This window comes from Mus caroli, unplaced genomic scaffold (assembly GCF_978045245.1).
Source record: "Mus caroli unplaced genomic scaffold, Mus_caroli_1 scaffold_7, whole genome shotgun sequence".
Lineage (NCBI taxonomy): Eukaryota > Metazoa > Chordata > Mammalia > Rodentia > Muridae > Mus > Mus caroli.
Window position 1 is genome coordinate 142,710,812 of NW_028227262.1, and position 26,608 is coordinate 142,737,419.

The following is a 26,608-nucleotide window of genomic DNA, read 5'->3' on the forward strand; positions in this document are numbered from 1 at the left end:
CTGCTTCAATTTTTATATATCAGATAGAGTTATTCTTGTACCTGTAACTATGTGTGTTATATGTATAGCCTTAAGTGTGGTGCTGAAAATAAATAAATTATACTAAAGAGAAATTAAGTACCTCATATAAGAGCCCTTTAGATGCAATAGAACATGAATTTATTAGCCTGGCAAATACGTGTTACTGTGTGGTTAATTTAGGCACTAACTTTTCTCACATCTTTCATTGTCTTGTTTTTATCCATGGGTCACAATTAAAACAAAGAAAATGAAACCAAATCATATCTTTTGAACAACAGTACAACGTTACATCATTTTTTTTTTACTTATTTTTTTTACATCAACCTGTCAACTAGTTAGAACAGAAACCCTATCGAACACAATTGTAAGGTCAAGGAGCACAGCACAAAGGAAAGGTTGGAGGACAGTCAGAATTGTCTAGCATATGAGGGCCTCTGGTTGCCTTGGTCCTGGGTTCCCTGTGATGTGGAGATATTTAACAGCATGCTCAAGGCTAGGTTTGAGTAGTGGAATAATGTAATGTATGCTCTTAACATGTTACTTTATCTTTCTAGATTTCTGTTAGTGATTGTAAGCTAAATAATGGTCTTTAGTAATTTTATACACTGTAAATCTTTCACATGTAGGCAACTATATGAATAATAAAACGAACGGACACACTATAAAACAAAACACTTCACTGTTTCAAGACGGGAGGACCTGCTACACCCGCAGGAAGCTCTGGGAGGACCTTCGCTGTCCCAGCATTCCTCGCGCTGCTCCGCAGCTCTTCCCCTCTCGTCTCTATGGTTGCGCCGGCGTTGTCAGGATCGGCGCCTCTGGAGTACTGAGGCTTCCGACTTTGCGGCCGGTCCGAGCAGCTTGGGTCTTGGCGCGGCGCGATGTCCGAGAAGAAGCAGCCCGTCGACTTGGGTCTCCTGGAAGAGGACGACGAGTTCGAGGAGTTTCCCGCGGAAGGTAACCGCCAGGCCGCGCGCTGGGCCCGGGGCCTCCGGTGGGGCGGCGCCGGGCCTGCTCTCTGCGGGATGAACTGGGCCCAGTGGCGCGGATCCCCGCGCGGCCTCCGGGGGCCCGGGCCTCGGGCTTCGCCTCCCGGTAGCCGTCGCTTCCTGGCGCGGCCCAGTGTTTTGCGCCTCGTCGCTGGGAGGAACCAGGTGAAGCTGGGCCCACAGTGCTGCGAGCTTGTGGCCCTTTAACTTCAACCCGGGACTCTCCCCATCTACAGTCTCTTGTTTTGCTTCGGTTTCCCAACCTCCCCTTGGTAGTAAACTTCAGAGTCCCACTGTTTGCCCGGGCAGCCAGTGCTGTGTACCCCTCGGATAGCGCGAATGAGCCCCGAGAAGTGGGATGATAGAGTCCTGTGTGGTGTACTCATTACAGATTTTGCCTCAATTTCTGTTCCTCTCCATTTACGGTCACGTGAATTAACCCAAGCTTTATAAAACGCTCAGCCATCTGCCTTCGAAACTTAACTTCAATGCTAGGGATGCTTTAGTTTTCTCATTGTAGGTAATAACATAGCTAATGTTGGAAGAGGCTGCTATGATCTTGGGAACGTGAGTGCTTCGCTTCTATTGGCACAATCCATTTCCACAAATATGGGAAGTAGATATTAATTACTTACTATTACTCACGTAAGGAAACAGAAGTTTGGAACAATGGAGAAACAGGTCCATGCCAACACTGTCTGGAAATGGTGAAACTGAGACGCTTTAATTTACACCAAAGTCCTTAACTTCAGCAGTTATCTTCTGTTTGCTAGGCCTCCTTTTGCCATATTAGTTTTTCAAATTGATTATTTTATTGGCTAATTGTTTTGAGTAGATTTCCCAAATATTTTACCTTGTTTCTAAAAAGTGAGTTAGACTGTGTCTCTGAAGACCATAGGAAGAGAATTGTGGTTAGTCATGTGCACATATGTGGCATTATCACTTGACAAAAATTGTACTTAGTTACCCCACCATGATCTCAATGTGCATAAAATCACATCACGGGAACGTTTAGTCTGAGTATAATGTAGTGTTTTCGTTTTAGTTTTAGTGAAAGAGAACATTAGTGTGTATATTATGCAACCTCATAAACCAATTCAGAAGATATATTTCCTCTGAGTTAGGAGTCTATAATATATTATGGGATAGTTTACCTTTTGTTTTGGTAATAAATTTATTTGTCAGTCTGATGTTTTGTTTTCAGGTTTATTAATAATCCTGTAACAGAGCTTTGTGGTAGAATTGGCTAAGTGAGGGCAGGTTAGATTTCTTATTCCAACTACTTGTTTCAGATGGTCCTGATCCCTTAATACATACAAGCTGCACGGTTAAGACACTTGCTTTGCATTGTAGAGTCTAGCATCTAATCTTGAAGCAATAGAGTTCACGTGTTAAAAAAATAAACAAAGATAAATTCTTGCCATTAAGTTGCCCACTCAGAATCTAAAAGGTCTTTCTGACCAGTGCACCCACCCAGACTTTAACCCTCACCTTTAGTGCAAGTCTCCATTTAAAATAATGAGATAGCTGAGAACCTACGAAAGAATTTAGAGGTAACTGTCAGCTTGATGGTGTTTTTCAGCATGTTTTGTCAACTTTAGTGTACTGTCTGTCCTTTAGAGCCTGTATTTTGAGCAGAGGTCTGTTGAGTGTGTTGACAGTTGTATTATGTTTAAACATCTCATTGATGTTAGGGAAAAGCAAAGAGTCTAAAGACGAAAGAACGCACAAGAGATTTAGTGTAAGGACGGTGTCGTTTATTGATCTTCCAAATTTGTTGTCTCTGTTAGAATGTATAGAGTCTAGTTTGTTGGGGAATCTTTATATTTAGAATGAGAAGTAACATTTTAAATGATTTGTTATGTACGTGTGTTTCTTCCCTAGTTAACAGTTACATAGCCTTAATTCACATTAGGAAGATTTTTGCTGTATATAAAGATTAATTCACTGGGTAAAATTACTGAATATTTACAAATTAAAATCTTTGATTAAAAACTAAAAGAAAGAAATAAAACCTGAAAAAGAAAAACAAACCCAGAAGACCTTTTTTGTTTGAGAGTAAACATGTTCTTTCCTATTCTTGGTGGTGTTCTGATACAGATTCTCTGTTGCTGTTGACATGTGGTTCATGGACCACCAGTCTTGGCATTTGCATTATTTGGGAAGATGTTAGAAACACCTCTTAGAATTTGAATCCTTCAGTATTTGAGTTGTCTTTTAAGTCTTTTTATACCCAGATTTACTTTCAAGTGCTTTCCCTTTAGAAAACTCATTTTTTCTTGAGATTGCCCTTTATGAAAAATACACCATTGGCAAACTCACTAATAGAGTAAATGAATCATTTTCTTGTTAGACCAATCTGGAGTTATCTGTGCCATTTATAGGATGTCTTACTGCAAGAGTCTTGTTACTTCAGAGTGTGCCAAAGTGGGGGTGGTCACTCTCTGGGCTGTGTGTAGACTGTACACTGTGGAGTTTGTCACAGGCAAGTCATTGAATTGTTTTCATAGTTTGTCTTTCGGGAATGTTGTTGCTACAGCTCCTCCCAGATAAGAACCTGCTAGATGAGATTTCAATTTAGTGATCTTAAAGATAAATTTTATTTTGAAGAGAAACCATAAGTTAATGTTTGCGTGGAGACCTCTTTGTTTCATTGAATAGCTCTTCTTCAGTGTGAAGTATAACATCTGGAATGAGTCTCTGAAGGTACAAAGGAACAAATGTTCCATTTATCCCCCTAGTTCCCTTGTTTAGTCTGAATCTGTTCCATTGGCAATTCCTTAAAATTATTCTAATTGGTGGGTATGTACTATAATGGACATTCAGAGGGAGCTGTTACAAAATAATGTTTAGGATCTTTGTGTAATGTATTCTACACAATTTCTAGTTGTTTATGCGGAGTGAGAATAGGCTTTGTAAGGAAGCCATTCAGATCGAAAGTTCTAATATGGCTGGTTTTAATATATTTCTGGAGGCCTTCAGAAAGAGTGTTAGACCCAGGTAATAACTTAGTGAGAACATTTCAGATTGTGTCCGTGCAGGTTAGTTTGGTGGTTGCAGAGTGGGTTATAGAGTTGAAGCTGTTGTGTAATTGAATGTTGAAACTACTTTTTTCCCTGTCAGACAGATATTGAAAGGATTTTAAAGTATTGCTGATTTCTTTTCACTGACAATTAGAAGTGGGTGATAAAAGTGGGAAGAAGCAGTGATTGTTTTGTTTTTTGTTTATTTGCTTTTTCCTTTTCCAGAGCTAAGATATTTGGTTTATGTTGTCTTGCTTTTTTAGAATATTTTAAGTGAAATTGGAAACAGGATTTGTAAGAGTTCTGCTGTTAACTATTTCTATAACCATTGAAACATACATACACCGAAAAATCAGGGGTACGCTACTTCCTACAACTTCACCCTGTCCCGTTAAATTCCTGGGTAAGACCTTGATACAGTTGAGAATGTGTCAGTTGAGTCAAACAGTGGGGCCAGTCATCTCCTGAAGTTTCTGCTGGGTAACTAAGGCCCTCTCACTGGTATCTGACAAAGTAGGACATCTTGTGGAGGTCTGATCATCTGGTGAGTACTTTAGTGTATCACAGTCACATAACTCATAGAGGTAAAAATGGCCATCATTTTGTGAGTGGGTTGCCAAGGAATTTAAATATGTAGTTAGGGTTTTATTACTGTGAAAACACACCATGACTATGGCAACTCAAAACATTTAATTGGGGCTGGCTTACAGTTCAGACTTTAATCCATTATTGCCAAAGGGAAAGCACGGATGGTGTACAGGCAGACGTGGTGCTGGAGAGGTAGCTGAGAGTTCTACATCTGGATCCATAGAAGGCAGGAGGAGGAGACTGAGTCACTAGGCCAGGCTTGAGCTTCTGAAGCCTTGAAGACCACCTCCAGTGCCAATTTCCTCCAACAAAGCCTAATTAACTCCAACAAGGGCAGTTGAGTAATTGTGCCACCTCCTAATGGTGCCATTCCCTGTGAGCCTATGGGGGGCCGTTTTCATTCAAAGCACTACCCATGTGCTATACATAGGTGTGGTAGGAAAGATTTGTTACAAGAAGAATACCATTAAAATATTAACTTGAGACTGGGCAGTGGTGGCACACATGTTTAATCCCAGCATTTGGGAGGCAGAGGCAGGCTGATCTCAGTGAGTTCAAGGCCAGATAGACCTACAGAGTTCCAGGACAACAAAGGCTACAGAGTGAAACTCTGTCTTTGAAAAACAAACAAAATTAACTTGAACATTGGTACTAATTATTAGAAGGATTTGTTTGTTTGTTTTTAGATAAATATAGAAGACAGACAGGACCATTGTTGACTGTTTTCCATACTGTCCAGTTAGTTTACCTTATACCAACAGGGGCTTTGGTGTTAACAATTATTAAATATATTGTAGTAGTCATAAAGAAGACCATCCAACATTTAAGTTAGTTGCATAGTGCTTGTATGACATAAAAAATTTGTGTGACTCAAACTTTAAAAGAAGATACCTAGCCTACTTGCTAAATAAGGTAACTACCAAATGTCCATTTTTTAGAAATTAGAGATTGAGAGATGGCTTAGTGGTTAAAAGCCCTAGCTGCTCTTCCAAAAGACTGGGGTTCCATCTCCAGTACCCACAAGGCAGCTCACAACAGTCTGTAACTCCAGTTCCAGAAGATCTAGCATCCTCACACAGACGTATATGCGGGCAAAAACCTGCCCATGAAATAAAAATAGTAAATAAATAAATAAATAAATAAATGTATTCAAAGAAGTAAAAATTTGAATCTATACAATAGCTGTTTTGAGGGAGAGTTATTGAAACCACATAAGTATTGATTCTAATCCCTAAGCCTTTAATATACATTTATTTACTTATTTCTCATATATTTATCTTACTGTGTGTTGTGTTCTTAATTCAATGAATTATAATTTTATTTTTATTTCTTACCATCTGATATGAATATGGAAAATCCCAGGCTTGTTTTTGTGTGTTTTTTAAACATGTCCTCTTCATTTTCTCTTCATTTGCTACCATGTTAACACAAGATGCTTGAAGCCAATCTGTATTTCCCTACTTTGGTTGGAGTGGAGAACAGGATCTTTATTCTAGTTATGCTCATTGCTTTTAGGGTGTTATTGCTCCTAGACGAAGGAACAAGAGAACGTGCAGTTATAAGTATGTGTGGATATGTAAAACCACAAGTCTACCTGGATCCTCCCCTTGGAGTTGAAACCACAGGTTCCTTGTGGTTTTTTGATTGTTTGCCTTAGACACCTGGCCACTGTATCTCAAGTGTATTGTCTGTTTATCTTAAATGTGTTGTCATTGTTGTATTAGTCAAGGTTTTACTGCTGTGAACAGACACCATGACCAAGGCAAGTCTTATAAAAAACATTTAATTGGGGCTAGCTTACAGGTTCAGAGGTTCAGTCCATTATCATCAAGGTGGGAGCATGGCAGCATCCAGGCTGTCATGGTGCAGGCAGAGCTGAGAGTTCTACATCTTCAACCAAAGGCTGCTAGTGGAAGACTGACTTCCAGGCAACTAGGGTGAGGATCTTATGCCCACACCCACAGTGACACACCTATTCCAACAAGGCCACACCTCCAGATGGTGCCACTCCCTGGTCCAAGGATATACAAACCATCACAATTGTTTATCCTCTTTTCTGCTGGCCTGTAAAGCTCTACTCACCTTTTTTAGACTTAGCCTACTGTGTGGAAGAGCTCTCTCTCTCTCTCTCTCTCTCTCTCTCTCTCTCTCTCTCTCTCTCTCTCTCTCTCTCTCTCTAGTATAGATGACTTCTTCACTCTCTCCAGGCTGTGACACACTGACCACATATGTTGCCTCTTCATTACCCTGGGCACTTCATCCAAAACCAGGTGTACTTTAAATTTAAATATATATTCCCAAATTTCCTTTTGAGAAGAGTTATGTTGATACATATTTCCATTTACAATTCATGTTTTCTTTATTAAGCTTTCTTGTACCAGATAGTGAATATTTTCATCATTACCAATTTGATGTATGAGAAGTGAGATTCTATTTTATTTCAGGTCATTTTCATTCTTTTTCTTTTAGTTGTGTGTGATGTGTGCATATATATCTATATCTATATCTATCTATCTATCTATATATATATATATATAGAGAGAGAGAGAGAGACACACACACACACAGACAGAGACAGAGACCCAAAGTTAGCACCAGGGACAACCTTCTCTATCATACTTTGAAGCTGGTTTCTCAGTGAACCTGAAACTCACCAGTTTGGCAAGACTAGGTATCCAGCAAGCCCGCAGGATCTTCTCTTCCTCCGCAATACCACAAGTGCATGCTACAGCACTAAGCTTTCTCCATAGGTGCTAAGGAGCCAAATTTAGGTCTTCGTGGTTACACTGCAGGCATTTTACCCATCTGAGCTATCTCCTAGCCCCTTCTTTTCTATTGATTTTTTTTGAAGGAGATTATTATATTTTTCCTTGAATTGCTAGCCTTAATCTTTAGTATCTTTGTCTATGATTTATGCATAATAATTTGAGTTGTGAAAGGCTTTTCTAATTGTGTTGGCCTGCTTAGGCTGCCAGAAGAAAATACTATAGATTGATGGCTTAAACAACAGAATTGTATTTTCTCACTCAATCTGGTGAGACAGGTGTTGGCAGTCATTCCTAGTAATGAGGAAAGCTGCCTTCTCTTTTTTGTACTCCAATCATGAGGTCCCCACCTTCATGACCTCATTCAGTCTGAATTATCCCTCACCCCCTCTGTAGAGTGCTATTCATATAAAAACACGAAATGTATAGCTACATATAACTAGCATACTTTGTATATACATAGTATACATTGTTTAGGGATACATGAAAGTCAAAATGAATAATTCCTACAGAAGTAGGAGATAAGAGTTATAAGCCAGACTGTTAGACAGCACAAACAAATTCTTTGGAAACTATCTTATTAACTGTTTTATTTTAGTGCTTATGTAGACTGAGCAAACAACAAGCAGCTGTGACTTTTGCAGTGTTTAATATTACTACCTGGTTGTTAAGTTTTACTCATTGCAAACTGAATTATAAAAATATTAAAGGAGAAGTAAAAATTGTGAAAATTATATGATCTTCTTTTGAAGTGTTTAAAGTTCACCAAGTATCTTTATCCAATTCGGTGGCTGTTTTTATTCTGAAAGTTTCTCTACTTGAATTTCTTAACCCTCCAAGTGCTTCTGCGATTAACATGTAACAAGTGATTTATTTATTTGATGTATACTAATTGTTTCCTATAAATCTGTTACTGAGGAATACAGAGGGAAAATGACTTTAGCTGCCACTGTCAGTCCTAAATGCTTTACATAGTCTCTTACTGTTCATAACAGCTCTGTGAGGTATAGAGTTTTTACCCAGGGCTTAGCAAAATAAAATAAAATAAAATAACTTGAGTCACACTAGGTAAATACTGTACTGACGCGTCTGTGTTTGAATGTAGTAAAGAATATAGATGCCGAGGAATAAGGGCCAGTGGCTTTGTCACCACGCAGAGTGCTTTAGTTTTGGAAATGCCTATCCCAGGAAGGATCGCTAAGGCTTCACCTCTACCCCTAACCCCATCCATACCCATATCCTTGAGTAAACATGAACAATTTTGGTTTAGTTTATATTATCTGTTGTGCTTCTGAGTGGGATTTCCATTTCCTTCTGTAGAGGTGTGTGTGTGTATGTGTGTGTGTGTGTGTGTTGGGATATTAAAACACAGCTAAATGATAAGTCCAACAACAGTTCCAAAAAAGAGAAAATTACTTTCATGTATTTAAAACAGGAGTTAGGACTGTTGGAACAGATAATTTAAGGAATGTAATCAGGTGAACAGTTGGCTCTATGGTTAAGAGCACCTTTTGCTGAGACCAAGGTTCAATTCCCAGCACCTACATGGCAGCTTAGAACTACCTGCAACTCTAGTTCCAGGGATTTGACTCCTCTTAGGACCTCCGTGGGCACCAGTCATACATATTGTACACATATGCACATGAATGCAGATCATTCATACGAATAATGAATAAATGTTTACGATAGAGATTAAAATGTAAGGGGGCTTCCTAAAGAAGGGGTTAGTAACTGCGTGGAGGTGAGAACACACGCTTGTGTGTGCGCATCATCTGTAGATGGCCTAGTGCTGCTGCTGTGGGGGTTAGTAACTGCGTGGAGGTGAGAACACACGCTTGTGTGTGCGCATCATCTGTAGATGGCCTAGTGCTGCTGCTGTGGGGGTTAGTAACTGCGTGGAGGTGAGAACACACGCTTGTGTGTGCGCCATCTGTAGATGGCCTAGTGCTGCTGCTGTGGGGGTTAGTAACTGCGTGGAGGTGAGAACACACGCTTGTGTGTGTGCGCATCATCATCTGTAGATGGCCTAGTGCTGCTGCTGTGGGGGTTAGTAACTGCGTGGAGGTGAGAACACACGCTTGTGTGTGTGCGCCATCTGTAGATGGCCTAGTGCTGCTGCTGTGGGGGAAGATTTGCTCTGCAAGCCTGGCCTGGAGGCCACATGAAGGTGTAATGAGAGAAGAGACTCTTCCAAGTTGTCCTAAGTTATCTCCTGCTCTCTATATAACGTGCCGTGTGTCCCTCTCCCCCTCAGTCACTTTTTAAAGCTATTTGTCTATTTATTTAAGGAAAAAGGAACTAAGAAATACTATTTGTTAATGTACGTAGCTAGAGATCTGATCTTGGAAATCTTATAAGTCATAATTATTTTGGACTTAATAAGTAGATTTGAAGTGCTTGTGTGGATTTTTTATTTTTATTTGCTCATTTTGCTTTTGACAATGAGGCATGTGAGTTTTGTATAGACACTAAACTATTTGGGAGATATTAAGCCAGCAGAATTAATTTGGAATGGTAGAGACCAAAGTCAGGTGGACTAAGTAGTAAATTGTTGAAATGTCTGAGATAAGAAGGGTCTCCAGTAGATTATTAGGAGTGAAGTCAGGATGATAAAATATGAGTAACAGGAAGACAATTGATTAATGTTGGTCTGCTAGTTATATATGGGGTGCCAGGAATACTAAGAGGTCAAGGGCTTTGATTTTGCACCTTTGTGCCAAAGAAAAAGATGATGGAGCTCAGTATGAATAGCGCTGAGTAGTAAGAGGCAGGGTCAAAATTTGAGGTAAGAGTTTAAGTCATAAAACGGCACTTTGAGAATAATGATTTCTGGAAGTGCTATTAAATTAAGTAAAATTGAAGATACTGATTAATAAAATGAACAAAGTGGAAACATTCTGTCAAATACATGTTATTGATGAAAAGATTTGAGATTTTTAAAAGGATAATTATAAATGGCTATTATAGGTTATTTGAGCATTAGACATTCATTTTAGATGCCTTGCCGCTGTCGCAAGGAGTTGCTTGCTCATCAGTGGCTTGGGAGCACCATCATTTATTGATTGCTTCTGCTTATTTATTCTAAAGCTCTCCTTTGATATGTTAGAAAGTGGGAGAACAGTGGTGCTATGCTAGTTACCTTGTCTACTAAACAGACAGTAGAGTGTAAAATATACTATAGATGTGTTTGCATTGAGTTACCTATAGAAATCAAAGTTCTGAAAAGAATCCATTCTGCTTTTGCAATCTAAAGGAGGAGAGAGTTGGTGCACTCCATTTTCAGATTTGTGTCATGGTAGTTTGGAATGCTCTGGTTTATGTAAGTTTACTTGATAATAAGTGTGCAGTTTGATATATTTTCATCATGAAATGCTCTGCATATGCATACATATTGTTCTGTTTGATGAAATTCAATTTCGTTGATTTTTTAAAAAAATATTTTTATTGTTTTCTTTGAGAATTTTGTATAGCACATTCTGATTGCTTTCTCTGCTCCCATCCCTCCTCCTACTGTTTGCTTTTCTTAAGGGGGCATACTTCATTTTTAACATACGTTAGAAGATAAGAACATAAAAAACATTAAGAAACAGCCTTTTCAACAGTGATGTCAATGTAAGAAATGAGATATTTGGTAGTCTCAATTCTTTAAAATTTAAAGGTAGTCACAAATATAATTCTTTGTTGGCGAATGAGAAGAAAGCTAACTTCAAGACGAAGTCTTAAATTTAGAATTATAATTCTTGTAAAGAACATAGCACTCTTTTTTTTTTCTTTTTTTTTTAAAGCAGTGCGCATCTGGAGGCAGATACATTGAAGTAAATAGCTGTAATTATTTAATTGTTCATAATTAAAACACTATAGTTAATGTTGAAGTTAAAATGTATATTCATTGATATATTAAAGGACATTAATATATTAATTAGATATAATAAGTCATCCCCTAAGACTTTAAAATAAGTAAAATTGTCAATTTTCTTTTTTTTTTTTTTTATTATTATAACTACATTTCCTTTCCTCCCTCCCCATTCTCCTTTATGGCCTTCCCCCCCCCCCTCCACCCCCCCCCCACACACACTAATTTGTTATTGCATATATACATTCTCAAGTAAAGCCCACTCAGTTCCTATAATGTTACATGTATGTATGTTTTCAGGGCTGACCACTTGGACTGGACAGCCACTTGATCTGCTCTTCCCCGTGGACGACTACCTCTACCACTCCTAGCTTTTCTCAGTTGCTTGCAGTTCTTTGTATAGGGTTGAGGCCTCATGGGCTTTTTCCCATCCACTTTGGCACGCCCATTGGTGGTGTTCTTGTTGGACAGTCACCTTGGGGGAGAATTTATGGGTGTAGCTTCTGACATTGCTAAGAGATACAATCTCACTGCAAGCTCCCTGATCTGCCTCTTCCAGTCTTTCTGGCTCCTCTTCTGCAGTGCTCCCTAGCTAGCTCTCATGGTACTAGAAAGTTCCCATGCAAGCTTTCAAGGAGGGAAGCAAGCAAAGTCCTCCCCAACTGTGGTGCCTGTGAACCATGCCAAAGACCAGCATGGCATGATAACCCTACGGGTGAAGTAGAGCCATGTACAACTTGGGGTAACCAACAGCTCTCTGATTGGACTTAAGACCTGTTCCATAAGGAGGAAATGATCCCTGGTACTAGAACTCAAACTAATTACTCAGTATCAGTGAAGTCATAGTTATTGGAGGGGAATCTCCATTCAGAATACCTTTAAGAGGCTAGTCACAACTTCTTTGGCTCATGACATCACAGAAGACCACAAGGGCTCAACATGTCTTTGCTGCCTGTGAATTCATAAGATAGTACTCTCAAAGGATTTGTATTTGTGTGTATAGGGTGTCACGGTTGTGGACCTTTTGGAACCAACTCCTGGCACTACACTCTTCAATTATTTTAAGGTTCTTTACTAAAACCGTCATGGGCAAACAATAGTGTGTGCAGAACATAGCAGAGTGTGGACCCAAATGAGCATATGTATCCCTATGGAGCATATTTTCTACAAGAAATAATTCGATGATTAGATTAAGTGGCCTTCCTTACTTTGCTTCTGAGCGTCATTTGTGGAAACCAAGCTGGATGGATTGGTATTCACTGCCCTAATAAGTGTAACTGTTTTAATATCACAAAGTAATAGGCCATGAAAATGAAGAATACGAACGGGACACATTTTAAGTCAGCTGTTGCTTGTGAGTTGTTAAGTGATGTATATAATGAAAAAATGGTTTGACTAAAATGATTAAAGTCTATAGTTACTGAACATTTTTCCTACCTATGTTTTAAAAATAATTTAGGTCTTAACCCAGGAATGTATGAATTACACATAGTCTGACTCATGTAGGGTGAATGATCTAGCTATAGAGCAGTAGTTCTCGACCTTCCTAATGTTGTGAGCCTTTAATACAGGTCCTCATGTTGTGACCCCCCCCACACCATAAAATTATTTCATTCCTACGTCATAACTGTAATCTTACTAGTGGTATCAATCATAATGTAAAAATCTGATATAGGATATCTGATACGTGACCCACAGGAAAGGGTCATTCAACACGCCCCTCCCAAGGGGGGTGAGAACTGTTGTTTTAGAGGAAGGCAGACATTGATATGTGTGGGCATCTGTAGAGGAGAATTGTGATCACACATGAGAGATGATGTAACCCCCTTCCCCCATGGTTCTGCTTTCTGTGGCCTCAGGCAGCCGCAGTGAACTTTCAATATTAAATTTAAATATAGACTTTAAATACCAAGAAACATTACATGGAAGTCCCAGAGGTAAACGGTTTGTAGCTTCTTCACTGGCCCTTGAAGGAGGAGGATGAAGTGGCTGCCATTCTGCCATATCCTGCCAGAGCATCAGTCTGTGTTTCCTGTCCATTAATCTCTTCCTAGTCATGTCCCTCTGCGGATCGCTGTCTGAAGCATCATCAGGCATAGAGTTAAGTGTCTTGTCTTTTCCTGAAAAAATGGCCCCAGTTTGGAGAAGACAAAGAAAAGCTGAAAAATGTTTCCTTTTAGTGAGAGGGTGTTAAGTTCTCTGTTTACTAAAGCAATAAAAAAGTTATCCACTACAGTAGATGTGGTGGTGGTGATGTTAGGCATCTTTTTGTTAACTGTGACAAATACCTGGGGAAACAGAAGCTTTATCTGGTCTCAAAGTTGCAGAGATTTCAGTCCATGGTCACTAGACCTCATCACTACAGGCCTATGGTACGGGCAACATCTTGGCAGAATCCTGGCAGAAGTATATCAAAGGAAAGCTGTTCGATTCATGGTGGAGTGATGGGAGAGAGGAAGAGGAGAAGGAGGAGAAGAAAGGGAGAGGGGAGGGAAGGAGGAAGGGAAGGAGAATATGATTGGGAGAAAGAGGGGACCAGCAACAACATATTTACCCTTCAAAGTCACACCTCAAATGACCTGCTATTGCCGACCCATCTCTAAATAGCCCATTAAGCTATGATTCATCAATGAATAAATCTACTGATTAGACCCAAGTCTTTATGGCCCAGTCATTTCTCAGTAGTGACACCAACTTGAAACCAAGCCTTTTACATTTTACACATGCATCTTTTTAAAGAATACTTCATATCTCAACCCTGATTACATTAGTAATCTGTTCTGGTACCTAACTTATAAGTTAAACTATATTGTAATGTATGTATGAATATGGAAAAATCATAGCATAATACAATATTTGTTTTATTTGTGGTTTCAGGAACCCACTGGGAACTTGGAGTACTTTGTTAAACAAGAACATTTCTCTATCTTATTTACCCAAGAGAGCCCCTGTGGGCAGGTGCGATTGAAAGTGCTGAGATGGTAAATATGTACTTGTTTGTGTTGCTGGGGAAGGCATTTCAGGTCTAACTGCCCTTTTGAGCCGACTTAGAGGTCAGAGGAGAGTGAATATGTAAAAGGAACATTGAGTTCAAATACCCAAGATTGGAAAATCGAGTTTTAGAGTAAATTGGGCAAAGAAACAGAAAGCCAGGTATGTCCTAGGGAGGAGCTCTAAAGTCACCTGCAGACACGAGCAAGTTCTAAGATATGCCTCCTGCAGTCGTCTTGTTTGAGAGGAGTGGAGCAAGGTGTGGGCAACCGCATCTTTGAGGCTTCCCAGTTGATTTTCATATGCAGCCCCCAGTGAGAACGCTTCCTTCTCTGATCTGAATCTTCATCTTTATGCTTTCAAAGTTTTCTTCTCTGTGTGGTTTTTGTTTTGTTTTGTTTTCTGTCAACTGCTTTGAAGGTCTGCAAACAAGTCAGCAACACTAAGTCACTAGGCGTTGCGTAACCTGTTATGGACTACTGGGATCCACTTGAAGTTTGCTGGCGACTTGAGCTCTGATTTTACAGGACTCCTTCTGTTGGAGGTTCCTATGTAAATCTTGCAAGTCCCCCACTTTATGCAGCCAGTCTTCCTGCAAGGAGACGCTAGATTTGGCGCTGTGCACTATAGTCTTAAGGTTGTGAAGCAGTGGCCACGTGTTGCTGAGGACCGGCGAAGCCTAGGTAGGCAGCCCAGGGAGCGAAGCTATAAGTCCAGGGATGGTTAATGGAGGCTTTGGCAATGGCAGCTTGGATTTCTTTGAAGGACAGAGTTAAATCAATCTTCTCAGTCTGTCTCTGGCTAGCTGTCCTCAAGCTTGAAGATCATCATGTGTGTTTAATAAAATGGCACTGGCTTCCTAGCGGCCGCCATTTTATGCTCATCTCCCGGCTCTCCTTTTCCCCCACTTTTGGTGTTTAATGCACTCTCTGTTTCCACTCCACATGAACCCTCAGCTTATGAGCTCTCTGTACAGAGAAGACAGGCTAGGGATCGGGCCAGATTCCCTTGGTATCTGTTATTTTCTTCCTCCTTCCCGAAACCAGCTCCATTCCCAAGTCCAATTTTCTGTTCTATTTAAGTATTGAAGCAATTCAAATATCTCTTGCAAAGTACCCATGTTATGCATTCAGAAATAACATGAATTGTAACTAGATATATACCTTTTGTATTTGGTATAGAGGATTTATATATGTTGGAAATAACATTTGGAGGTAATAAATGCTAAGGTTTTCACAGAACAGGGTCAGTACATAATCTTATTTACTAAGCAAAACTGTTAGTGCTTCTGTAGAATAGATGTTACATTCTGATTGGCCAAAATGACTAATTTTCCTAAAGCTTTTATCAAATAATTAAAGATGTTTGATAGTTGTAATTCAAAAGAAAGGTATTTCTTGAGTTAAACAAGATGGCACAGCAGGTTAGTGGTGCTTGCTGCCAAGCTTGACAGTGACCTGCGTTTGAGCTCCAGAATCTCTGTGGTGGGTGGACAGGCCTGACACCCAAGTTGTTTTCAGACTTCCACATGCTCACTGTGGCAGGTACCTTCCTGCACACACAATAAATAAATAAATAAATAAATAAATAAATAAATAAATAAATAAATGTAGATAAGAGATTTGTCAGAGTCTTCATTTATAGGAATTGGAAGGTATCTGAATCAGCGTCAGTGCACTTACTCTTACGATAAGGTACTAAAATTTAAAAGTATATTCACTTTTATTAGACTAGTGAAAAATTTGATCCAGCATTTCTATCTTTGTAACCAACGAACGATAAAGTTATAAAAGCTATATAAGAATACGAAGGAATCAGCATGCAAGGTGAGTAGCTCGGTGAGTGGGAGGCACTTGCTCCCAAGCTTGCTGATGTGCTGTGGCTCTAGGCCCCTGTGGTGGAGGGAGGGAACCAGCTTCCCTGAGTAGTCTTCTGACCTCCGCATGTGCACCAGGGCCTGTGCACCCACTTAGGGAGACATAACTTACATACAAGGTCATTCTTAAAATTACCAAGGAAATAGAGCTATTTTCATAATCCTTAAGCCTTGCCTGTGGTATTTATTGCCTTCCTTGCTTTGTGAGACATTTTATTTTTCAAAGTTTCTGCCCTTTACTGTCTTTCCTATTAACGCATGTGAAGGCTGTTTAAAGAGTGCATCCGTATTCAGTGAGAGACATTAGAAATCATACCACTTTAAAGAAACAGACTTAAGTAAGAACTTTCACTTTTTCAGATTAAGAATGGGCACTTCATAAAACAAATTACCAACTCAGTTACATTTCTTGTTGGTGATGCTCTGAAGCATTTGGTTACAAATTAATAGTTGTGTGTATGTGTGTGTGTGTGTGTGTGTGTGTTCCCCTCTCACAAAGTTAAAAGAAGTAAAGCCATCATGGAGACATTTAAATGACACTGAGTAATAGCAATATTAAAGTCAACATTTTGAATCAAATAATAACTTGAATTAATAGTTTTAGAACCCTATAATTTTAGTGTTTCTAAAAAGGCAATTGCTTTAGAAGGCAATTAAGGTTCTGCAGTGCTTTTGAAAGACTTCTTATGCTGTATCAAAAAGATCTTTACTTTTATTATTTTATATTTTTAAGTTACGTCTTTCCACACATGATCATTTCCTTCTTAGGGCCAGTGCAAATGAAATTGCTTACTCAACACAAAATTATTTAGTCAGAAGTGTTTCAGGCTGACTGTTGGCTTGATGTCTAAATGGCTTGACATAGTCTTCTATTGTAGGTTTACTGACATCACACACACACACACACACACACCATTTCTAAAAAAACTTAGTGTGAAGTCTTTGTTCAAATTATTGTTTGGCTAATTTTGTTTTTAAACTTTAAACTCCCTCAGGTATGATTATAAAAATTCCTAAAAGTATCTCAACAGGTATTTGACATTTCCTGTTTCTGTGCTCTAGCCAAACAGCATATTTACAACCAGGGTTTTAAGACTGGAGGGGTGGAGGATTGGTTTTAAAAAGTTAATATCTTTTTGTGAGGCAGCCTTTTCTTCATCTGGTTTTGATTGTGGTAATGGTGATTATTCTCAAACCAGAAAGGGTAATGTAGAGTGATTTTTAAGACCCATTCTAGTTCCAAATATCAGTAACTTTTAAATAGTCATGTCTTAAGCTTTTATAAAAACTTCCAAGTACAAAGCCTAAATTTGTTGTAAGGAAATTTAATGAAGTAGTTTTCTTTGAATTTTAATAAGGAAAGGTTCAATAATAACATTTCTTTAGGGGGAAAAACTAGTTAGATTACTAAATGGCCAAAGAACTATAGTCAATACAGTAAGACTGGAGGGAATATGGAGGAGCGAAAGGAATATTGCCAGCCAATCATTAGTAAAATCAGTTATTCTAGTACAAGTTTGAGATTCAAGAAACTAGATGTTTGTAAACAAATCTGGGATTATTTGAAGGCTTTCTTCAATTTTAATTAAAAATTAAAACCGTCACATGGATCTCTGGTAATTTTGTGAGGTAGAGAAACATCTACTGTCTGAAATAAGCTTCTTTAAACATTACTATTATTTATGTGTATGCACCTATGTGAGTGTATGCTACATGCATGCATGCAGGTACCCACAGAGGACCAGGAGAGGCTGTCGGTATCCCCAGAATTAAACATGTTTCTGAGCTGTGTGTGCAGGGATCCAAACTTGGATCTTCTAAAAGAACTATAATCTCTTAACTGCTGAGCCATGTGTCCTCTTTGAAGCTCCTATTGTATTTAAATTTTGATCCTAGCTTCTCTTGCCTCTTTCATGTAACCGTTCTCTCACAATTTCACATAATAGTCTCTTGGCGTTGTTAACAGTAAAAGGCACAGTGATAGTCTGTAAAGCAAACAGTCTCACCCAAATTGACATAGCTGCATTAAGTGTAGGGAAGAGGTGACCAACTTAAGATATTTAGGAATTAAAATGGGGAAAGATGTAACTGTGGTGGTTGAAGGAGTACGAGAGTAGCTATGATGTCTTCCAAATTTTTTTTCTTTTCTGGTTTGTGGAAAGAGGTAAATGGAAGTCTTTTTTTTCTTTCTGTTCTTAAATCAGAAAAATTTATGTAACTGGAATAAATACCTTTGTGAGCCACTGTTGAATAGTTTTAAATGTATTACCTATATACAGAAAAAAGTCAAATCACACATGCCTTCCTTCTCCCTCCCTCTTTTTTTCCCTTCTAGTTGTGTTATTTTCTCCAGACTGACAGAAAGAATACCTGACGGAACAATTTATAGGAGGAAAAATTTAATTCGGCCCACAGATTCAGGGAGATGCTAGTCCATCATAGCAGGGAAAGCATGGCTGTTGGTGTGTGAGGTAGGGACTTGTCCACAGGTTTGCCCTTAAGAAAGGTAGAAAGCTCAACCTGCCTCCCTTCCAAAGTCCAGGCCTGGTGATGTACTGCAATCAGCCAGGTCTACCTACGAGAAGCTCTACAGCCTTCAGAGAAGTGACACAGGCTGAAGACCAACAGTTAAACATGGAACATTTCAGATTCAAACCATAAGACTGAAATCTTTATAGCTGTGTTTTCTTTTTTTTTTTTTCTTCTCCTTTTATTCAATGTGTGTGTGTGTGTGTGTGTGTGTACATACACATAATATATCTTGGTTATGATATCCCTTCCCAGTTCCTCCCTTCCTCCCTTCTCATCTGGAGCCATTCTTTTTCTGTTTCTCATTAGAAAACAAACAGGCTTCTAAGGAATAATAATAAAGTAATATAAACCTTTGGAACTGGACTGAAGAAACAGGAAAAGAGCCCAAGAGAAAGCTCAAGAATCAAAGACACACTCATTTACACATCGGATAATCCCACCAAAAAAATGCTAAACTGAAGCCATAATGTATGCTCAAAGGACCTAGTGCAAACCTGTGTAGGTTCTGTGCTTGCTGTATTTCTAATAGGCCACACTAGTGAGATGAAATTCATGATTAGGACAGACTCATAGAAACTACCCAAGAATTACTGGGCTTGGGATAAAAGGTGGAGGAAACCAAACAAAAAATACAGGATCAGATTTTATTCTTGTGATTTAGGATTTTGTACATGTTCCTTGATCTTGTTCATGTACTTAGTGTTGTTATTTAGTTGTTATTTAGAATAACAGAGGCAGATATAGTAGATGTAATTCCTAAGGAACTGAGACAGTTTAATTATTGCCCAGGGTGTTAATGTTGTGATACTCAAAATGCTGGAGGTGCTATTTACCATGAGTGAATTTTTGTGCTGATGAGTTTTTTGTCAACTTGACACAAACTAGGGCCATCTTGGAAGAGGAACTTCACCTGAGAAGATGTCTCTGCCATTTTGTCCTACATGTATGCAAGCCTCTGAGTCATGTCCTTGAACAATGATGGATGTGGGAGGGCCCAGCCTACTGTGGGTGGTGCCACTCGCGGGCCCTTTGCTGATGGCTTTGTTGAAGAGGCCAGCTATAGAAAGTCTCACGTTCTCTTTTGTCTTATAGATTGAGAAGTAACTTTATCCAGAGGTCTACAGAGGGGAGGAGTATCTGTTACTGCTTACATTAAGGAGTACATGTTACATCGTCGTCCTAGCCTTTGTGTACTTGGCTAAGAGGACAATGGCTATGCCTCACCAGTTTTCCCTTATAATGAGTCAGCAGTCTGGCCTGTTTGTTATCCACCCATTTTTCATTCCATAATTTTAATAGTAGTTAGTGATCTTTTACTAAGTTGCAATGAAGTTTTGCAAAATGATCATTTCTAATTCTGTCATTTTTTGTACTTACACAAATATAATTGTAAAGAATATTATCTATTTTTCTGGCTAGTATTTGTTGTAAATGGACATGGTTTTATTGTTGTTTTTCCTAATTCAGTGTTACTCGTTTCAGGAAGACTCTGAGAGCTTTGACATGCTTCTAGCATTAAAAATAAATGTAACTTTCCTGGTGGTTTGCCTGTCACAGATTCGAAATCAACCATTTCTTCAAGAAGCTATGATAGCTTTTATAATGGTGAAGAATGGATAGTGTTTGAATTCAGTTAAGAAGCAGAAGTCAAACTGGGCGTGGTGGCACACGCCTTTAATCCCAGCACTCGGGAGGCAGAGGCAGGTGGATTTCTGAGTTCGAGGCCAGCCTGATCTACAAAGTGAGTTCCAGGACAGCCAGGGCTATACAGAGAAACCCTGTCTTGAAAAACCAAAAAAAAAAAAAAAAAAAAAGAAGTAGTAGATGTCAAGTAGTGAGTGAGTTCAAAATCTGGTGCAGTTATAAAAACATCAAATGTTTGGTCGTTTACAAAATTCTAAGCAGACCCTGAGAAGCTTGTCCGGTGGGTTAAGAATTAGGAATGTTTGCTGTGCACGAGTGAGGGCCAGAGTTTGAATCCTCAGAGTCCACAGCAAAAGCTATTTATGGCTGCCCTTACCTGTAATCCCAGCCTCCATGTGAGAAACCCTGCCTTAATAAGGTGGGGGAGTGACAGAGGAGAACACCTAGTGACCTTGGCTTCCAGACATGCACAAGTGCATTCCCACACTCTCATGTATACCCCACATACACCAAAGAAAGGTCATTTCAAAATATCAAGTCTAAAATTAGGAGCTAGTTAAAACTGTAGACCTTATGGTCATTCTTCATTATACAGTTTCTCCATTAGAAGGTTGTGTGTAAATGTGACATGTGACAAATGTGAAGAAACTGAGTGGATTTGAATGTCCCCCTCCCCCAACTATATCTTTGATACTTCTCATACAAGACTTTACTGTGTAGCTGAGGCTGGCTTGGAATGAACCTCTATTTCTGCTTTAGTGCTGGGATCACAGGTGTGTGCTACCACTCCCGGAAAAGTAATTTTATTTTAAAACAAATGTGTTAACCTGTAAAGTATGTCAGTCAGGATTACAGCAGTTGTGTAAACCTAAGCAGGAGTTCAGGGGCATATTCATATCAGGGGATAGTTGGTGTCATTAAAATGTAATGTAAGGGCTGGGGATGATCAAAGTGGCGTTCCCTTGGAGACTAAATGTTCAGGATCTAAAGAAGAAGGAACAAATGAAAAAGGATATTGTGGCTGTTTGGGGGAGGATTATTTTTAATGTTTTCTTGGGATTATATTATAATCCATCACTTCCACTTCTAATCCTCCCCTTCCCAGCTCACTGTCAAATTCATGTTCTCCTTTTCTTTGGTGATGGTGGTGGTGGTGATGTGTGTTCCTAAATACATAACTACAACCTACAGTCTGTCTAATGTCACTTGTACTCACATGTGTTCAAGGCTACTTGGCACTGCGGACGGAGCATTTTCCCTGGGGACACTGTTCTCCAGCTGTCAGCACTCCTTAGTTGTCTGTAGCTCTTTATTTAGTGTTGAGGTCTCATGGGCTTTCCCCTTCCATGTTAGCATGTCTATTGATGTTCTTGTTCAGGTCTTATTTAGCTGTGTTTGTGAGGATTCATGGATGTAGTCTCTGACATTATGAAGAGACATGGTCTCACATCAGACCTCCTATTCCTTTGCTTTACAGTCTTTGTGCCCTCTTTTCTGGAATGATCCCTGAACCCTAGGCAGATATATCATTTGGGGCTGGACACAGTCATTTGCTGTGTGTATTTGATCAGTTGGGGGATTTCTGTAATAGTCTCCATTTGTTGAAAAACAGTTTCTATGATAAGGAGAACTTATCTGTGGGTACATGTATAAACATTTAGAATGTAGTTAGGGGTTGGCTATGCTGGTTCAGTACAGTGGTGGCTACAGGTTCTCCTCCACGATCCATGGCTTCACTAGCACTGGATAGTTGGCTCATTTTTCTGTACCAAGCATGATTTCCCTCCTGTTCAGCAGGCCTTAAGTCCAATTCTAGTGTTTTGGCTTACCATCAGCCTGCATGCTTAGGGCTCTGGTGTCAGACTGGTCATCATTGCGGGTCACAGGCACCGTAGCTGGGGAGGACTATTGGTTGCCCTTTCCTTTGAAAGCTTGTGTGACACCTTCTGATACTACGAAATATATTCCTCAGGCAGGAGATGAATGTTCTCAGATCACAGCCAGTACAAGTCATCTGCTCCACGTGCCCTAAGTGCATAGTGTCTTCTTGTCTAGTGTGAATGTTCATTCTAGACTAAAGGCAATAGGAATAGAAGATCAGTTTTAGAATTATTTTAGGAGCTAAATAAGCAGAATTTAGTGCATGTATAGAGAAGAAATTTTAGGGTGATTCCTCTACTTTTCCTTCTTTAGGCCAGTTCGATTTTAGATTCAGAGTCAGTTACACATAGAATTAGAAGGTGTAAAGGATAGTTTTAACAGTGGAGATATATTTGGAAACCAAGAGTATATTGCTGAACTATTAACTGAAGGATATACTAAAAGTAGAGGATGAGTCAGGGATGCAGTTTCTAATTCAGGTATCCCATAAATTAGCATTCAAGAGCACAAAGAAAAAGATTTTGGAGACAGCTTCCTAGAAGTACTAACTAAATGTTTGGTTGTATAAAGCTAAGTAATTGATTGGTCCTTTGCTTGAATAATTGCCTTAGAGCTTCTGTACTGTCAATATTGTTTTAGCAATAGATATTTATTTTTGAAAGTGTGTATATACATATATGCAGTGTGTACACAGGTGTGCAGAGGCCAGAGTTGAATGTCAGCAGTCTTTCTCTGTTCTTCTTAACTCCATCCCCACTCACTGAACCAGGAACTCACCATTACAGGCATCTGCCATTGCAGGTGCTGAGTCCAAACGTAGTTCTTTATGCATGCACACTTTATTGAGCAATCTCTTCTCTCCAACCCCTTAATAGACAATTTCCCTCTATAAGAATGCTTAGAGATACTTACATGGGTGTTTTTCTGGTTCTAAGTAAAGCTGAACTCTATCTAAGCCTGTCCTTTACAGCCAAAAGGAAAAAGAACAAAAATTAAAGTAAAAACAGCATACTCTCTCCATCCCCCTGTACATATTTAGGTTTTTCCTTCTATCAGAAGTCAAGTGGGACTTCCCGGTGCACATCTGTCATTTCAGCACCTGGGATATGGAGCAGGAAGATGAAGAATGCAAGGCCACACTCTCCAACACGATGGCTTTCACAGCACTCTTGATCTGGATGAGATCCACTCTCAAAAAACTTCTAAGTTTTGTATTGCTTTCTGTTTGCTAAATATTAGCGGTAGCTTATAATTTGACTATGTTTCTTTTTAGTCCTTTGAAGATTTCATACAGTATACTTTGATCATATTCATCCTTTCCACCAAATTCTTCTCAGATTTACCTTCTTCCCATTTAACCTACCCAACTTTGTGTCTTTTTCCCACTCCCATCAAGTCCAGTATGTGCTTCCTATATATTCTGAATGTTTGACCTTCCCCTGGAGCATGGCTCCCTAGGCTCTTAAGAAAACTGACTCTTACTCTCAAAGCAGCAATCAGTTGCCAAAAGCTCCTCAGCTAGGCCTAGGGACCCATGTCCACATCCCGTCTGGATGTTGGATTTGGCCAGGTTGAGTTTCCTTGAGGCTGGTGTGTACTGACAGAATCACGTGAATTCATTGTGCGCAGCTGCCCTGTTATGTATGGAGGAGGTGAGAACAAGAGAACAAATGTTGCAGATTTGCAGGGGAAGATTACAATTTTTCTTAGATAAATTGTTAGTGGTTTTGTTTTATTTTTGACTTGGGGGGTACATAATGGCAAGCTTATGTTTGTGGAAATAACCTATGAGAAATACTTAGACATCTCTTTCCATTTTCAGACTGGGCTGGCTTAGATGAAGATGAAGATGCACATGTCTGGGAGGATAATTGGGATGATGACAATGTAGAAGATGACTTCTCTAATCAGTTACGGTAGGTTTTCAGCCACATTTTTATTGTAGTTCAGTATTAATTTTAAACATGGAATATCCAGCTTCCATAGATAGTTGTCTTCTTAAAACTTTTGGGGTAATTTTTTCATTATGTAAAATCAGACATATTACCTTTGGATTTTCAAACAGGAATATTTCAGGAAATTGCATGCAACGTCTATTCCTTTTTAAAAAGGTAGTTAAATAGAAACATATTTACTATTTTTCATGAACTGCATCTTGTCAACATGTATTTTCAACCAGTGTTGAATAACTGAGCAAAAATTAGAATCATAGAACTAATTCGGGAATTCCATAAGTGATTCTCCTTGTTTGGAGATTGGAGTTATAGTAGTCTACTTTATTGTATGTAACACAAATTCACCTGCTTTGCCTGATCTGGACATCTCATATAAATGCTACTATAAAAGATATGTCCTTGTGTGTCTAGCTTCTTCCACTTAGCATAATCTTTCCCAAATTCAGAAATACCATAGTATATAGCAGTACTTTATTCTTTTTTTATAACTCAATAATTCTCTAATGTAGGATATGCCATATTTTATGTGCTTGCCAGTTTGGGGACATTTTTACTTTTTGTATGCTGTATATAATGTGCTGCTTTGAGCACAAGGGCATACATTTGAGCACCTATTTTCAGGTTTTGGGGAATTTGAAGTGACATTTCTGGGTTGTATGGTAATTCTCTGTTTTAACTTTTTTAAAGAACTGTCAGACTTGTCTATAGTCACTGAAAAGTTTTTCCAATAGCAATGATAAAACATGTTATTATTCATTTATTTTTTAAATCTTGTAAGTGAAGGCTATGAAGTTGTATCTCCTTGTAATTTCAGTTTTAATTTTTGTGTACTTCTTGACCATGTGTAACGTTTGGGAGAAGGGAAAGTCTGTTTATTCTTGGTATTAAAGCCTTGTCAAATAGCCTGCTAGGGTGTCTCTTACTTTGTTATGTCATCTTCACAATTTAAAATTTTGGTGATGAAGTTTATTCTTTTGTTACTTACACTTTTGGTATCAGAACTCATTACTAAATTGATAGTGAAGATTTATCCCTCTGTCTTTCTGGAAGAATTATATAACTGAGATCTTACTATTAGGCCTTCAATTCATTTTGGATGAATTTTGGCATATGATTTTGTTGGTAAGAGTGTAGCTCACTCTCACATCGGAGCTCTCAGGTCTCCCAGCACCGCTGGTGAACAGGAACTGCTTTATGTCTGTCTATATATATATATATATATATATATATATATATATATATATATATATATATATATATAGAGAGAGAGAGAGAGAGAGAGAGAGAGAGATCGTATAGTTGATACAATTTTATGTCCACTTTGCAAGTGTCAAAGTTTTGTTGAAATGTCTAAAAATGCAGCTGACTGGTAGTGTGTCCATCTTGCATACATGATTTTAGTCCTTATCTCCACCCAAACAGCCAGACCAGCAAAGCTTACATTAGGGATTGGCAAGATGGTTCAGTGATTTAGACACTTGTTGCTCTTGAGGGCTCAGACTCAGTTTCTGATACCTCCATGGTGACTCACAAGCACCTGTAATTCCATTTCTGGGGTATTCAGCACCCTCTTTTGACTTCTTTGGGCAATAGGCATACAAGCAGTATACACATGCATATAGGCAAAACATTATTCACATGAAATAATTAAATCTGAAAGAATATTTTAAATTCTATTTAAATATACATTAGAAGTAGGACTTTATAGTATCATATTTGCAAGGTTCTTGAATAGTAAATAGTCTTTCATTTATTTTCTAAGTAGGTTTATATATGAGAAAATTAATGAAAATAAAATGTAATTAGAGGATAAATTTTTAAATTATTATATTACTGATACCCAATTTCCTTCTATGGCTTCATTTTAGGAACTAAAATAAAGCTATTTTGTAATGTTTTAAGCTAGTGACCCAAGCTTGCTTTAGTTATTCTGTCTTAGAAGCAGCTTGGAAAAGGTGCTAACACTCACCGTCTTTGTCTTGTTGCAGTGCTGAGCTGGAGAAGCATGGCTACAAGATGGAGACATCATAGCATCCGGGAATGTCCCAGGAACCTCAACCATGGACTCTACCACAGTCTAGGACAGAGAAAACAGGACAGGATACTTTAAAAGAACGTGTTTATTTCATTATCTGCTTGGATTTATTTTTGTTTTATAACAAAAAAAAAAGTAAATAAATGTTTTGATTTAATCTTTTTGGTTCAGATGTCTTGATCTTTTGCCTCTATTCCTAAATTTTATATTCATGATTTATAAGAAACTTACATAGTCCCAATAAAGTCCATGCAATAATTTTTTTAATATTAATCAAACAGTCAGATGTTGGGATTCATCAGATTTCCATATCCAATTTTACAAGATGTTTCTATGAAATGACATTATACTTTAATGTCTTTTGTGTTTCTTTTACTGTAACATTTACTGAAATTTTTAAGGAGGCCCTTTAAAACTTGTGTTTTTAAAATATTAATCATTTTAAATATCTGTAA

General features: G+C 38.6%; 1 protein-coding gene across 1 annotated transcript; it reads left to right on the forward strand.

The window, feature by feature from the left end:
* Positions 1–780: 780 nt before the first annotated feature.
* Sem1 (SEM1 26S proteasome subunit) lies at positions 781–26,310 on the forward strand. Its single transcript, XM_021165451.3, has 3 exons — positions 781–978; positions 23,986–24,079; positions 26,107–26,310. The coding sequence occupies exons 1-3, from the start codon at positions 903–905 to the stop codon at positions 26,147–26,149; spliced, it is 213 nt and encodes a 70-aa protein (XP_021021110.1). The 5' UTR covers positions 781–902; the 3' UTR covers positions 26,150–26,310.
* The last annotated feature ends 298 nt before the right edge of the window (positions 26,311–26,608 follow it).